Below are 15,658 nucleotides of genomic sequence, written 5' to 3' on the forward strand. Positions count from 1 at the left end.
GTCACTGTACCCAGGAAGAAAAAGAGAAATGTCCAACGAGGCGTTCTGGGGCAGCACAGACAAGTATTTTCTGTGTTAGAGTTTTACTCGCTACAGGGTGTACTTTGAGGGTTTGTGACTCTGCAGACCGTTTACATGCAGAAAAACCTTCATAACACACAAGGGGACGGGTAATAACCGGAAAAGCATGACATGGGACCTTTAATATATATTATATATTAAGTCTTAAAGTTACAACCGGCCCTTTGAGTGCAACCATAATGTGGACTGCAATGGAATTGAGTTTGACGCCCCTGTATTAGACCATGACTATAAAACCATGTGTTATAGTCATTATACCTTAAGATACCAGGTGGTCTTGACCATGTGTAACGACATAGTTCACGATGTGGTTGATTGACATGTTTGTTTATGTTTATTTTGTCAGTGGCCAGTGATTGTACATAACCTCTAAATAATGAATATTATGGATTTTATAGGCTACATATAAGAAAACGATTTATATTATAACTCTTTCCGCAAATCATTATTATATATTATTATTATTATTATATAGCTATAGTCTATGGTCAACCGATTGAGCAGATGAGAGAATATTTTCCCGCTGCAGTGACAGCTTAGGGCAATATAAAACACTGCAACTGAATACGAACAACGCGATTTAAAAGGTCAGTGTTTGTGTATTTGCCTGGGACAGACACATCTCTGTCATGAGTGTACACATTAGATTTATTTTAGCGGTTGAGATATCTTTGGACTGGCTCTCAGATCGCACATCCCAACAATGGCTTCTTCTCGATGTCAAAAATGAAATATGATACCTCTGAGAGTCGGATCTCTTTTGCAAGATCTTTGATGAGCTGTGATGGTTTCATGTTCTCTGGAAGCTCATCTTCGTGTTCTAATAGGGCCTGTTGGGAGGAGAACAAAGCCTTTATACTTTCCACCACAGCATGGATGGTCAGACACACATTGTGATGTGCGTATGTCCATACCTGTTTCTTAGTCCAAGCTCTGAAGGCTCCGTTAATGATTTTGGAACCATGTATTAGGTATGGGGCTGGTTGCTTATTTGCTTTATGTAAACCTGCAGAAAAAGAAATGCAAATGTTATCATTGGGAAAACTGTGCAATTTTCACTGTACGCTAATGCAGTTTTGCATGTTTCATGTCAATCTTCCTAAAATGCCCAAACAACACAATGATGATGTCTCTCACTCCACATTCAGAGTGATGTATTGCACTATAAGAGGACTGGGCATATTCAAGAGAGCTTGTGTGTTCTTGCATTAAGAAGCTGCAGTGCATCCTACTGGACGCCATGTGGCCTCTTGTTCCAATACAGTTTTAAAAAGGTCAGATTAATGTTTAACGGCCAATAATCATTTTTTAGACATGAACAGATTACATAAACAACATGTATGATCTTTTCTCAAGAATTGTAATGAAGATATGTATGGAGTAGAAGTAGGTACTGTCAGGGCTCTCTGCAGATACTGATATATGTGGGAGGCTCTCTCACAGACTTGAGAGGTCCTTTCAGTCACACCCCTCCTCATCAACCTCCTCATCACATACATGACTATTTTAGTGGTTGTTTTTTGTTTGTTTATTGTTTTTTGTTTGTTTATTGTTTTGTGTTGTGTTAATTATTTTGGTTAATATTTTTGAAAATGCTCACCAGTTAAACTACAGCCCTGATTTAACCTGTTAAGCCCGAAGGTTCCCGCCGGCGGGGACCCTGTTTTTTTTTTCTCACGACACTGTGTCTCAGGGTATCTTAATATTAAAAACCTATTAATGTGTTATACCAGATTAACGAGAAGAATCTCAGCTAACTGACTATATGAACCATTTTTACCGAAACAAAACACAAGTCTCACAAGAAGCGTTAACATTAGCCCTTAGCTAAAACGGGCAGATGCTACTTCCGGTGCTAACTAGCAAAAATGATCTTTAAAACTTAATATTTTCTGCACAAACTACATATCATCTGAAAGCTGATACTCCACAGATTATTTTGTTATAAGTATCATCACTGTAGGACACAGACTCACTGAGATATCAGCCAGAACAGAGAAGAAAAACAACAACTGTTTTCAAAACCATAACAATAATTATGTCTTACCGTTGCTGTTTTGTGATCAAAGCTCGTGTTCAAGGGAATACAAACGCTGCTTAAGGTCAATCCAATGTCTATTAGTCACTTTGTATTGTTCCTGATAATCTATCATTACATTCATGGTAGCAGAGTAGGTAAAAAGTTTCGCAGTCCCGAGCTAATGCTGTCTCACGTGCTGTTTACGCAGACCTCTCTCTACTTGACCTAAGTGTTTAGCGGGACTTACTTACTGTCACTCGATTATATTGGCTCTAACGGTTCATAAAAGGTGTCAATCACCCAAATCGACCAATGGGTTCCAAAGATATGATCCTGCGTAGTATAAACTAGGCATGCTCCGGCTTCATTACGCATTACGCAGCCAGAAGGGAGAGCTTCACCACCGAGGCGAGCAGGTGCTAGAGATGCTAGCTGACGATAGCTCATACCAGATGACTCGTCGTCGGATGATGAAGATCTCCTCCAGCCAGACCTGGATCCGGACAGTAGTGACTCGGATGTTGAACTTCCACCACGGGAAAGGAATGTAATCTCTCTGTTTTTATATATTACTTATGTGTTTGGTGGAACTGCGTCACAGTGCTAGCTTAGCCAAGAAGATACAGGAATGATTAGGCAAAATGCTAAATAGTGTTACTTGTCTTTTTGGAGTTACATTTTCTAAATGAATGGCCAGTGAATGAATATATATACATGTGTTTACTTATTTATTTGGTGTAATATTATTCATTTATAGTCCAATATTATCCTTTTTATATATTACTTTTGTGTTTGGTGGAAATGCATCACAGTGTTAGCTTAGCCAAGAAGCTACAGGAATGATTAGGCAAAATGCTAATTAGTGTTACTTGTCTTTTTGGAGTTACATTTTCTAAATGAATGGCCAGTGAATGAATATACATGTGTTTACTTATTTATTTGGTGTAATATTATTCATTTATAGTCCAATATTATCCTTTTTATATATTACTTTTGTGTTTGGTGGAAATGCATCACAGTGTTAGCTTAGCCAAGAAGCTACAGGAATGATTAGGCAAAATGCTAAATAGTGTTACTTGTCTTTTTGGAGTTACATTTTCTAAATGAATGGCCAGTGAATGAATATACATGTGTTTACTTATTTATTGGTGTAATATTATTCATTTATAGTCCAATATTATCCTATAAGTATAAGCCAGTGAATTAATCTAATCTCTTGTTTTCCACATTTGTTAGATGAGGAGTGACCCCAGCAGGACAAAGCACACACCCAGAAGACTTTCAGGGAGCAGCTTGCTACAGAATTGTTGGAGTTTGCTGAAGGCCCTGCTGAAGGCCCTGCACCTCCACCACCCCCACCCCCTCCTCCACCACTCACATGCATGTCCGAGTATTATGGGGAAGATGCCACCAAGGTCAGGAAGAACTGCAGGAGGTGCCTAGATGCTGGACTCAAAATGGTGAAGACACCTGTGTACTGCAGGAAGTGCCAGGTCCCTCTGTGCTTCACTGTCAAAAGAACTGTTTCAGGGAGTGGCACGACCTAAATACTGGAACATTCAGGTAGGTATAAAGTTCAGGTAGGTATAACGTTTTGCGAGTGTTTATTTAAAAAAAAATACTTATACTTAAATATTTGTTGTTTTTACAAACCTACAGTGTGGTTTTATTGTATAGTACATTAGTAAAATGTTTGGTTTTTACATGCCTATAGTGTTGTTGGTAAAATGTTTGAAATAAATCTGCCCCAGTTGGAGTCAAATGTTACCTATGTTTCTGTTTTTTTTTTTATTGCGCAAGTACACCTACACACAATGACCTACAGTGTGGTTTTATTGTATAGTGCGTTGGTACAGTTACATACACACAGCTACACTTACACACCTACACATAACCACACAGCTACACATACATATTAAGATACATATCTTAATATTTAAAAACCTATTAATGTGTTATACCAGATTAACGAGAAGAATCTCAGCTAACTGACTATACAAACCATTTTTACCGAAACAAAACACAAGTCTCACAAGAAGCGTTAGCATTAGCCCTTAGCTAAAACGGGAAGATGCTACTTCTGGTGCTAACTAGCAAAAACGATCTTTAAAACTTAATATTTTCTGCACAAACTCCATATTCTCTTAAAGCTGATACTCCACAGATTATTATTATTTTTTTTTTGGGTGGAATGAATACCTATAGTGATTATTCAATGTAATACAATAATTGTTATAGTCTGGTACCTGAAAAAGGTCAAATGGCACTGATGGAACCAAATGTGCCCAAAGCTTATTCCGCCTGGACTTTATTTTCATAAACCTCTCTAAAAAGGGCAAAATGTCACTTGTTTTGCCTCAATCTTGATACAGGGTACTTATTATATGTTATACTTTGGATTATTAAAGCTTTTAGGCTACTAACCCATCATTCAAGGTTGGTCTTTACTATAAGTAATGGGTTTTCTTTAGGCGGAGACAGGAATTTACATTTTTTTGCTATGTTCCATCTGAATTTACTCTGACACAGAAAAATCTATATTGATTCTGACACTTCTAGATCCAACTCACAGATGTAACCTTGCTTTGATAACAACAATTATTCATATAAACCTTTTAGAAGTGAAGTTATAGTCATTTGTTCTGGGAATGTCATTTTCGAGCCTGAAACCTGAAAAACAGGCTCGGGGTTTAACAGGTTAAAGTAAGCTTTTGTAGAATTCCTCTTTAAATTCAGTTTTATGGCAAAACAGCATTGTCTTAATCAAGTCCCTCTCAGGCCATTCAAAAACCAGTGTGGACTGGGAGAGGTGCCAGTCAGACTGGAGCCTCTTTGCTCTGGCACCTCTCTAATGTCTGCACCTACACCTGTATTCCAATGCATGTGTGTATTTGTACTGTGTGTGTATTCCACAAAATATATAAACACAGTGGAAAAGTGAATTTCCACTAGAGGGATCAATAAAGTTTCATCTTAATGATGTATAGTACCAGCAGCCTTTTTCCAGCACTGCAAAAGCTGATCTTCAGTTTAAAAGAATGTTGTTATATGGTGTGTTACACGTTGCGTGCACCACACACAAAACCAGTCTGGCTTTACCACTTACACATCCACAGAGCAGAGAGGAAACATCAGCCAGAAGGCAGTGATGGAGGGGATTGGGCCAAACATGTTGCAGTGAGGGAATTCATGTTAGAGCATTGTGCTCTTCATCTGTGCAGCAGACATGCTCACACATTTATCTCTGAGAGGGAGAGAGTACATTCAAATATTAAAAATGAGATCTAGTAATACATCCAACTGTGTTGATAGGTTACCCTTGAATCGCTCGAGGAGATGTCGTCCGACATACCAGCACGCCGTCTCGAAGTTGGGGAAGGGGGTGAGAGTTCTGACCTTTAGCCGCTTCTCGATTTCATACGCTCTGAGCAAAATAAACAAAGATGTTTCAGCTCAACATTAACATGCATTATCAACAATCTTATTGCAATAAACAATTTAAATTCATAATCAGATTGGTGGAATTTGGAGCTAAAAACAAGTCCTTAATGGAGGAGAAAAGCTCAGCCAGGACAAATCTGAAATGTCATCAAGTCACACCGATCCCCCAAATTAGGACATGACTGTCTGCAGGAGGCATGGCGACAGCAATTAGAATAAAGAATACATATAAACCTGACGATGACAAGGGCAGCGTAAAGGATGAGTGAGTCCTCACCTCATCTGCATCTCCACACTCAGGTTGTGGACAAAGTGTCCCGAGAACGCCAGGCAAGTCCACCGGGGTCAGGATGGCATTGATCCAACCTGAGGGACACAATCACAGTTCAAACACCGCAAGAAACTGTAGGGACATTTATTGTGTCTGTTGAAAGGTAGAACACATTATTATTGCAGTAAAGGTGTTATACTGTTTTTCATCAATATATTATAGGTCTCAGATACAAACATGTCTCCTAAGTGTTTGTTTGAAACACCAAAACAGATCATTGCAGCATTACCCCATAATCCCCTCTGTTATCAACCCTGTTTCCAAAGTGCTGATTCTCTGTCTGTTACTTTAGGTCAGGGGTGGGGAACCTTTTCCTCTCAAGGGCCATTTCAATGTTACAATATCCTCCGAGGGCCGTACAAGTTATTGACCTCTGCTTAACAAAAACTAAAATCACAGATTCATTTGGCCTTTCTTTCATGCTGTGCAAAGAACAACAGCCTCTGAATCCAGATATCTGCACCATGACTCGCGCATGCATTCACGTGCACGGTTGTGGCATGACCACCAAAACAGAAAGATATGGACACAAGATGTGTGCAAAAGTATTTCGTTTCCTATTCATGTGGACAATGATTTAAGTGGGGGGGGACCTAACCTCCGCTAGGGGGGCATGCTCCCCCGGGAAGATTTTTTTTTAAAATGTTGAAGTTAAAAGCATCATCTGGTGCACTTTGAGAGCAACATTAAGAGATCTATGGATACATCTCTCAACACCCCAGATGAAACAGAACTGTAAGCAGATTCATTTTCTTTATGGATATTTTACAAATCACTCTCCTTTCAAACTGTATTCTTGTTTATAATAACAACTTTTTTTACTGTCATATAGTATTTTATACCTGTTTACTTTATTCTCTTATTTTTTTATAACTATAATGATCATATAAAAGATGTGCCTTTACCTCAGTGGTTGTAGAAAAAGCTTCTTATATTCGTTAGCATAGCTAGCTAACCAGATGCTAATAACAACAACGTATTGACAGTAATGACAGATGAACAGATCGCCACTGGGCTTTCAACTAAAGACACAGCCACGCAGAAACTGCAGCATGTGTACGGCTCCTTATGGGTAGCTACTGCAGTTTCTGGAAGTGCCGGAGTGACGTTCTGGTGCTCTCAGTCAGAACTGCACCCCTGTCAGACGAGACATATACCACGTGATGAACACGTTAGGCTCGTGTTGTGTTCAAGGACCCTGACCTTGGCTAGGAAAAACAGGCACTCGCTTGTTTAATTTTTTTGCGGTCTAGATTTCTCACATTTTTTCTTTTTTGCGGATGTGTTTATAAATTACCTCGAGGGCCGTACCAAATTGTCTCGCGGGCCGTATAACGGCACGGGGGCCGGAGGTTCCCCACCCCTGCTTTAGATGAAAACAAGGAGCCCCTCCCCACGCCCTCTGAGAGAGATTTGGTGAAAAAGAACACAATGGTGCTCTAGGAGGAGATTCAGGTGATAAGGTGGGGGGGGGGGGGGGTTACCTTGGTTGCTGATTGGCTAATGGTTTAACAGTGGTTCTCAACTGGTGGGGTCGCGACCCAAAAGTGGGTCGCGGACCTATTTTGAGGGGGTCGCAGGATGTTGTGAGTGAAGAAAAACAAATTGGATTTTTTTTGGGGAAAAAGTCTCAACTTTTATTTTGAAGGCCCGATTTCTTAACGCTGTGCATGCAGTCGGCAGTTGGACTGGAAGTACCGGGGACCATAAACGGTTTTGAAAACTTCTGTCACATAGTGATCATCTTCTCAATAAAATATATTTGCTGATGTTTTTTCGAGTCTTCTGGCCAATCAGAATCAAGATTGTTGCTGTAAGTTCCCCACGGAGAATAACTTTGCGGTAATAGGAGAACTCTTCTTTATACATCCATTGAGTACAACTTCAGATAGAAATGAACACATCATGAAATATGGCCCCGGTTTGATGATTGACAGGTCACAGAACAATGGGAGCTATCTACCCTTACCCACAATTTAAAGTAAGTCACACAGACACATCTCCTCTTTACTCTTCTCGCAGCAAGATGTCAGAACTAAGTGAAAAACAAACAATGGCATAAACCTATTATTAATATGTCGGGTAGTTAATAGATTTGGTAGTAATAGATTTATTTATTTTCTTTCTCAGAGTGTACCAGAATGCATAGTTTATGATAGTATTTCTAAAATCTCCTGGAGAGAATCCCCCCAGACCCCCTGCTGGGGTTGGCGTTTCAGCTTTGATTCCATCATCTCATTAAACCTTTTTTAAAAGCATACTTTAGTTCTGTGAAGGGATATAAGGGATATATGCCACTGTACTTCACTTTTTATTAATATTGTATGCTGAAAAGTATATATATTACAGCACGATTTTTTTGTTGAATAGATTTGAGTGCTTCAAAATGTTGGGTCGCGATGTATTGACCAAAAAGTAAAAAGTGGGTCCCGAGCATACTTGCCAACCCTCCCGATTTTCGCGGGAGACTCCCGATTTCATTGCCCTCTCCCGGTTTACTCCCGGGGGTCATATTTCTCCCGCATTTCTCCCGATTTTCTGACAAAATCAGATTTACCACGACTTAATACAGCTACACCATTGTTTGGTTTCCATGGTAGCGCGCACAACTGACAGGTCTGCGAGGGTGAGGAAGATGAGATAAGTCACAGAAAACAGAACAAGAATCGACAACTTCCACCCTCTGCTCACTCCTTTCCATCAAGGATGGTGCTACAGGCCGCAAGACAGTGCACTTCTTAAAAACTACAATAAGCATGAAATGCTCCCGATTTCTGAGCGGTCTCAAGGTTGGCAAGTATGGTCCCGAGGCCTGACACGTTGAGAACAACTGGGTTACACAAGACAAAACATCATTATGACTACACAAAGTGGCCAAAATCTGATCAGCTCATTTTCAGACAGGTTTTTATAGAAATGGACCAAGACTGGGAAAAGAGAGAGAACTCTTGTGTCCTGAAACTTTCAGAGTCTCTTTCCACAGAGGGACACAGTTGATGTAGAAGAGACATGAAGAAGAGGGGACAACATGTTGATGTAGAAGAGACATGAAGAAGAGGGGACACATGTTGATGTAGAAGAGACATGAAGAAGAGGGGGACACATGTTGATGTAGAAGAGACATGAAGAGAGGGGACACGTGTTGATGTAGAGAGACATGAGAAGAGGGGACACATGTTGATGTAGAAGAGACATGAAGAAGAGGGGACACATGTTGATGTAGAAGAGACAGGAAGAAGAGAGGGGACACATGTTGATGTAGAAGAGACATGAAGAAGAGGGGACACATGTTGATGTAGAAGAGACATGAGAAGAGGGGACACGTGTTGATGTAGAAGAGAAATGGAGAAGAGGGGGACACGTGTTGATGTAAGAAGAGACATGGAGAAGAGGGGACACGTGTTGATGTAGAAGAGACATGAAGAAGAGGGGACACGTGTTGATGTAGAAGAGACATGAGAAGAGGGGACACGTGTTGAGGTAGAAGAGACATGAAGAAGAGGGGACACTGTTGATGTAGAAGAGACATGAGAAGAGGGGAACATGTTGATGTAGAAGACATGAAGAAGAGGGGACACATGTTGATGTAGAAGAGACATGAAGAAGAGGGGACACATGTTGATGTAGAAGAGACATGGAGAAGAGGGGACACATGTTGATGTAGAAGAGACATGAAGAAGAGGGGACACATGTTGATGAAGAAGAGACATGAAGAAGAGGGGACACATGTTGAGTCGAAGAGACATGAGAAGAGGGGACACATGTTGATGTAGAAGAGACATGACGAAGAGGGGACACATGTTGATGTAGAAGAGACATGAAGAAGAGGGGACACATGTTGATGTAGAAGAGACATGAAGAAGAGGGGACACATGTTGATGTATAAGAGACATGAAGAAGAGGGGACACATGTTGATGTAGAAGAGACATTGAAGAAGAGGGGACACATGTTGATGTATAAGAGACATGAAGAAGAGGGGACACATGGTGATGTTAGAAGAGACATGAAGAAGAGGGGACACATGTTGATGTAGAAGAGACATGAAGAAGAGGGGACACGTGTGATGTAGAAGAGACATGAAGAAGAGGGGACACATGTGATGTAGAGAGACATGACGAAGAGGGGGACACATGTTGATGTAGAAGAGACATGAAGAAGAGGGGACACATGTTGATGTAGAAGAGAGACATGAAGAAGAGGGGACACTGTGATGTAGAAGAGACATGGAGAAGAGGGGACACATGTTGATGTAGAAGAGACATGAAGAAGAGGGGACACATGTTGATGTAGAAGAGACTGACGAAGAGGGGACACATGTTGATGTAGAAGAGACATGAAGAAGAGGGGACACATGGAGTAGAAGAGAATGAAGAAGAGGGGACACATGTTGATGTATAAGAGACATGAAGAAGAGGGGACACATGTTGATGTAGAAGAGACATGAAGAAGAGGGGACACATGTTTGATGTAGAAGAGACATGAAGAAGAGGGGACACATGTTTGTAGAAGAGACATGAAGAAGAGGGGGACACATGTTGATGTATAAGAGACATGAAGAAGAGGGGACACATGTTGATGTAGAAGAGGACATGAAGAAGAGGGGACACATTTTGATGTAGAAGAGACATGAAGAAGAGGGGACACATGTTGATGTAGAAGAGACATGAAGAAGAGGGGGACACATGTGATGTAGAAGAGACATGGAGAAGAGGGGACACATGTTGATGTAGAAGAGACATGAAGAAGAGGGGACACATGTTGATGTAGAAGAGACATGGAGAAGAGGGGACACATGTTGATGTAGAAGAGAAATGAAGAAGAGGGGACACATGTTGATGTAGAAGAGACATGGAGAAGAGGGGACACATGTTGATGTAGAAGAGACATGAAGAAGAGGGGACACATGTTGATGTAGATAGAAGAGACATGAAGAAGAGGGGACACATGTTGATGTAGAAGAGACATGAAGAAGAGGGGACATGTTGATGTAGAAGAGACATTAGAAGAGGGGACACGTGTTGATGTAGAAGAGACATGAAGAAGAGGGGACACGTGTGATGTAGAAGAGACATGAAGAAGAGGGGACACATGTTGATGTAGAAGAGACATGAGAAGAAGGGGACACTGTTGATGTAGAAGAGACATGGAGAGGAGGGGACATGTTGATGTAGAAGAGACATGAAGAAGAGGGGACACGTGTTGATGTAGAAGAGACATGAAGAAGAGGGGACACGTGTTGATGTAGAAGAGACATGAAAGAAGAGGGGACACGTGTTGATGTAGAAGAGACATGGAGAAGAGGGGAACCATGTTGTGTAGAAGAGACATGAAGAAGAGGGGACACATGTTGATGTAGAAGAGACATGGAGAAGAGGGGACACATGTTGATGTAGAAGAGACATGAAGAAGAGGGGACACATGTTGATGTAGAAGAGACTGAAGAAGAGGGACACATGTTGATGTAGAAGAGACATGAAGAAGAGGGGGACACATGTTGAGTAGAAGAGACATGAAGAGAGGGGACACTGTTGATGAGAAGAGACATGAAGAAGAGGGGACACATGTTGATGTAGAGAAGAGACATGAAGAAGAGGGGACACATGTTGTGTAGAAGAGACATGAAGAAGAGGGGACACATGTTGAGTAGAAGAGACATGAAGAAGAGGGGACCATGTTGAGTAGAAGAGACTGAAAGAGGGACACATGTTGATGTAGAAGAGACATGAAGAAGAAGAGGGGGACACATGTTGATGTAGAAGAGACATGAAGAAGAGGGGACACGTGTTGATGTAGAAGAGACATGAAGAAGAGGGGAACATGTTGATGTAGAAGAGACATGGAGAAGAGGGGACACATGTTGATGTAGAAGAGACATGGAAGAAGAGGGGACACATGTTGATGTAGAATAGACATGAAGAAGAGGGGACACATGTTGATGTAGAAGAGACATGAAGAAGAGGGGACACATGTTGATGTAGAAGAGACATGAGAGAGATGAAGAGAGGGGACACGTGTTGATGTAGAAGAGACATGAAGAAGAGGGGACACATGTTGATGTAGAAGAGACATGGAGAAGAGGGGACACATCTTTGATGTAGAAGAGACATGAAGAAGAGGGGACACCATGTTGATGTAGAAGAGACATGAAGAAGAGGGGACACGTGTTGATGTAGAAGAGACATGAAGAAGAGGGGACACACTTTTTTTTTTTAACTCTTTAACCCTGATTTCTCCTACATGTAGCAGATTTTGAAATACACACTTGTTTTAATGAATTAACATTACATATTAGGTTTAATTAAAAAGCATAAACACAAGACATCCCATTTACAGAGACAAAACAAAGTGACAAGAAGCTGGAAGTATGTTTCAGTTTATTGCATTGACTAATTAATTCTCAATGTTGAACAATTGTGCTAATAAAAGTGTTCTCCTCTATTTTATACACACAGACTCCACTTCCTTTGGTCTCCGATCTGAACTCTTTCTGCCTGGTTTGTTATATTGGATAAGATACCTGATGGGATGAACAGCGGTCTGCCCTTGCTTCAGAGTGCATTTGTAACAACTTGTCCACCTGGTCGGCAAAGAACATCTCCGCTGTGATTGGACGACGACCCTTCCAGCGCTCGTACAGAGACAGGGTTGGCAGAGGTGGGCTTGATGAGAAAGAAGATCTTCTCCCCCTGCAAACACAATCACATGTTCTAGCACCATCACTATCGTATGAGAGATAAGGTGTTGATGTTTCACAACAGGCGTGACGCTGAGAGTGACAGACCTTCAGGACGTGGTACAGACGGAGGCGCCACCACACTCGATGTGGAAGTCTGTTGTAGCTGTCTTTGACACAGATCAGACAGTATTTTGTGACTTTTTTGGCTTCCCACGCAGAGCATCATCAGGCCAGTAGTTTTCTACCCAGGACAACTGACGTACAATGTGTGGACTTCACCAAGTATTCATCCTGACGCAGCAAAGAGAAACAAGATGAGTACAAGGACTTTTCACTTCATTAAAAATCACGTCAGGTAAAGAGCATGTTACCTTGTGTCAGGAGAACTCCAAGTTTGATTGACATTTCAACACTTTCTTTCTGTTTGTGCTGTAGTAAAATCTACAAAATTCTTTGAGCTTCATCTTTGCTGTCGGTCTGTTTGGTGACGTCAACCACGTCCACACCACATCTGGACCCTGAGAAAAAAGGGGACAAAACATGATAAAAGCTGAAGAAAATTAACCGCTACTGGCTAAACATCTTCTTCTGTCCATGTGTTACACGTGAGCACAGAGGCAATGAAGACACATGTACCTACCCCCATTTAAAACGTTTATTTGATGCAGGTATTTTTATTTACTAATAAACACAAACAGTTTGAAAGGATCACTTTGAATACAGACTGGGCAGCAGACCTAAGTCCTTGGGTGGGCATTTCATATGTGAGGGCATGCCCATGGTATAACAACATTGCTTAAAAGCTAATCTTGCTGATTCATTTCAAGCATATATCTGTATCTAATCGTATGAGCGTCTTGAATGTCAGTTGACTGAAAACAACACAGTTAAAGTGCATCTCAGAAACAAAAACGACATTTCCCGGAACATCACCGATATATTCTCTGTAAGGGAGTCCGGCAATTCTTTGGACAAACATGCTCTATTTTGTACATTCTGGCCTCATTTACATAAAGAGAACATACTCAAACATTGGGAAAATGTCAATGTGTAAACATTATACCGCAAACACATGTGCATTTTGAAGATTACATATCAATTGTGATGTAAGAATGTTCATGCTCTGCCATAGCTCCTCTTCTGACAACACACACACACACACACACACACACACACACACCACACACACACACACACACCACACACACACAAACACACACAACACACACACACACACACACACACACACACACACACAACACACACACCACACAACACACACACACACACACACAACACACACACACCACACACACACACCAGAGGGGACCAAGTCCAAGTCCTAAACTTTGACAAAACGAGTCATAAACAAGTCATTATGTGTTTTTCACCAAATGTAATGACATCGATCAACAGAATGATACTTAATAATCAAACAGCTCTTTATTAGTCACATTAATAATTTAATAATCCATTTTCTCTCTGCTGGTAAAGTAACGTGTTTTTTCTATTTGAAGAGGGATCAGTAAAGTAAGGCTACCGTGACGGTTTGATCAGAAGGAGTTTAATGGATAAGATCCCTGATGTTAAGGTGACCAGAATGTTTATTTCCACTGTGTACAACATGTTATAAGGGACCCACAATCTATCTTTATGCAAGGTTGATAATGTGCAGCCAGGCGGTCTCTATGGGGAAGAGAACACCTGCATCTAGATCCCTCTGCAGGTGGTACTATTAAGTATATTTTGATGATAATACTTTTCTACTTTTACTTGTAACATTTGAATGCAGGACTTTTTATCGTAACCGAGGATTCTACACTCTGGTTACTTTTACTCAAGTACAAGATCTGAACTTCTCCCACCTCTGACAATAAATCCTGAGTGGTTTACCAAAAAGAAAACCCCTGCTCTGAAGGTTAGTTTCATTTTACAGATCTGCACTCAGCTTTGGCTATTTCTCCATATCATTGAAAAGCAGCCAGAGCTGCTTCTTTTTCGGTTTTCGCTCATTTCTTGCCTTTTTCCGACGCGCTTGCCATTTAAATCCGTCTCCCCGTCGCTCTGTGCAGCTGGCCTGTACCACTAGCTATCTTTGTGCCCCCACCCTTCTTTCACATAATGGTATTATCCTAGTGTGTCCTCACATATGATTGGCCGCATGGTGGCCCCTAAATAAAGACCCGCCCCTGCCTGCAAGGATTCTCAGCAAGAGTAGGAGCGGTCTGAAGATTATTCTCTTTCCCCGACGGGAGTCTGCTCTCTTCTAGCGGCAGCTCGCGATCGGCGTGTTGGAGACCTCTGAATTAAAGTATCAAGTCACCTCAAGTCAGAAGGCTCAAGTCCAAGTCAAGTCCCGAAGTCATTGGTGTTCAAGTCCAAGTCGAGTCGCAAGTCTTTTGTGATTGTGTCAAGTCGAGTCTCAAGTCATCAAATTGGTGACTCGAGTCTGACTCGAGTCCAAGTCATGTGACTCGAGTCCACACAGCTCTGACACACACACACAAACAAACAAACAAACCACCCTCCGTTTATTCTGACAGACTGTTAGGTCTATCTCACACTCACACACGTTTATTTTCACTAATATGTTACAGACCCAGACATTTTTAACCGGCTGTATTTCTCCTGGGAGGGCCCAAAACTCTACTATTACTGCATTCAATATACAGCAGTAATAGTAGTGATGATAGAACTCATTGAAGTTGTACTGCAGTAGGCTGGTTGTAGTACTAGTACACAAGTAATATTGTAGTAATAGCACATGTTGTAGTTGCAATACTGCAGTATTTATAGTAACAGTAGTTAAGTCATTAGCTACCAGAAGTTAGCAGAGAGCAGTACTGCAGTATTTATAGTAACAGTAGTTAAGTCATTAGCTAACAGAAGTTAGCAGAGAGCAGTACTGCAGTATTTATAGTAACAGTAGTTAAGTCATTAGCTAACAGAAGTTAGCAGAGAGCAGTACTGCAGTATTTATAGTAACAGTAGTTAAGTCATTAGCTAAACAGAAAGTTAGCAGAGAGCAGTACTGCAGTATTTATAGTAACAGTAGTTAAGTCATTAGCTAACAGAAGTTAGCAGAGAGCAGTACTGTAGTATTTATAG

General features: G+C 41.0%; 1 protein-coding gene across 1 annotated transcript in view; it reads right to left on the reverse strand.

Annotated features, from left to right (window-relative positions):
- The window catches only part of phf2 (PHD finger protein 2), a 92,121-nt gene that overhangs the window by 22,784 nt on the left and 53,679 nt on the right, over positions 1-15,658 (reverse strand). Inside the window, 13 exon segments of the mRNA XM_034198665.1 lie at positions 822-911; positions 996-1,087; positions 5,419-5,525; positions 5,820-5,875; positions 5,877-5,945; positions 12,406-12,441; positions 12,443-12,517; positions 12,519-12,560; positions 12,656-12,672; positions 12,675-12,708; positions 12,710-12,751; positions 12,754-13,017; positions 13,019-13,068. Coding sequence (XP_034054556.1) covers positions 822-911; positions 996-1,087; positions 5,419-5,525; positions 5,820-5,875; positions 5,877-5,945; positions 12,406-12,441; positions 12,443-12,517; positions 12,519-12,560; positions 12,656-12,672; positions 12,675-12,708; positions 12,710-12,751; positions 12,754-13,017; positions 13,019-13,068 — 974 coding nt within the window.

Source organism: Gymnodraco acuticeps, unplaced genomic scaffold, assembly GCF_902827175.1.
Source record: "Gymnodraco acuticeps unplaced genomic scaffold, fGymAcu1.1, whole genome shotgun sequence".
Classification (NCBI taxonomy): domain Eukaryota; kingdom Metazoa; phylum Chordata; class Actinopteri; order Perciformes; family Bathydraconidae; genus Gymnodraco; species Gymnodraco acuticeps.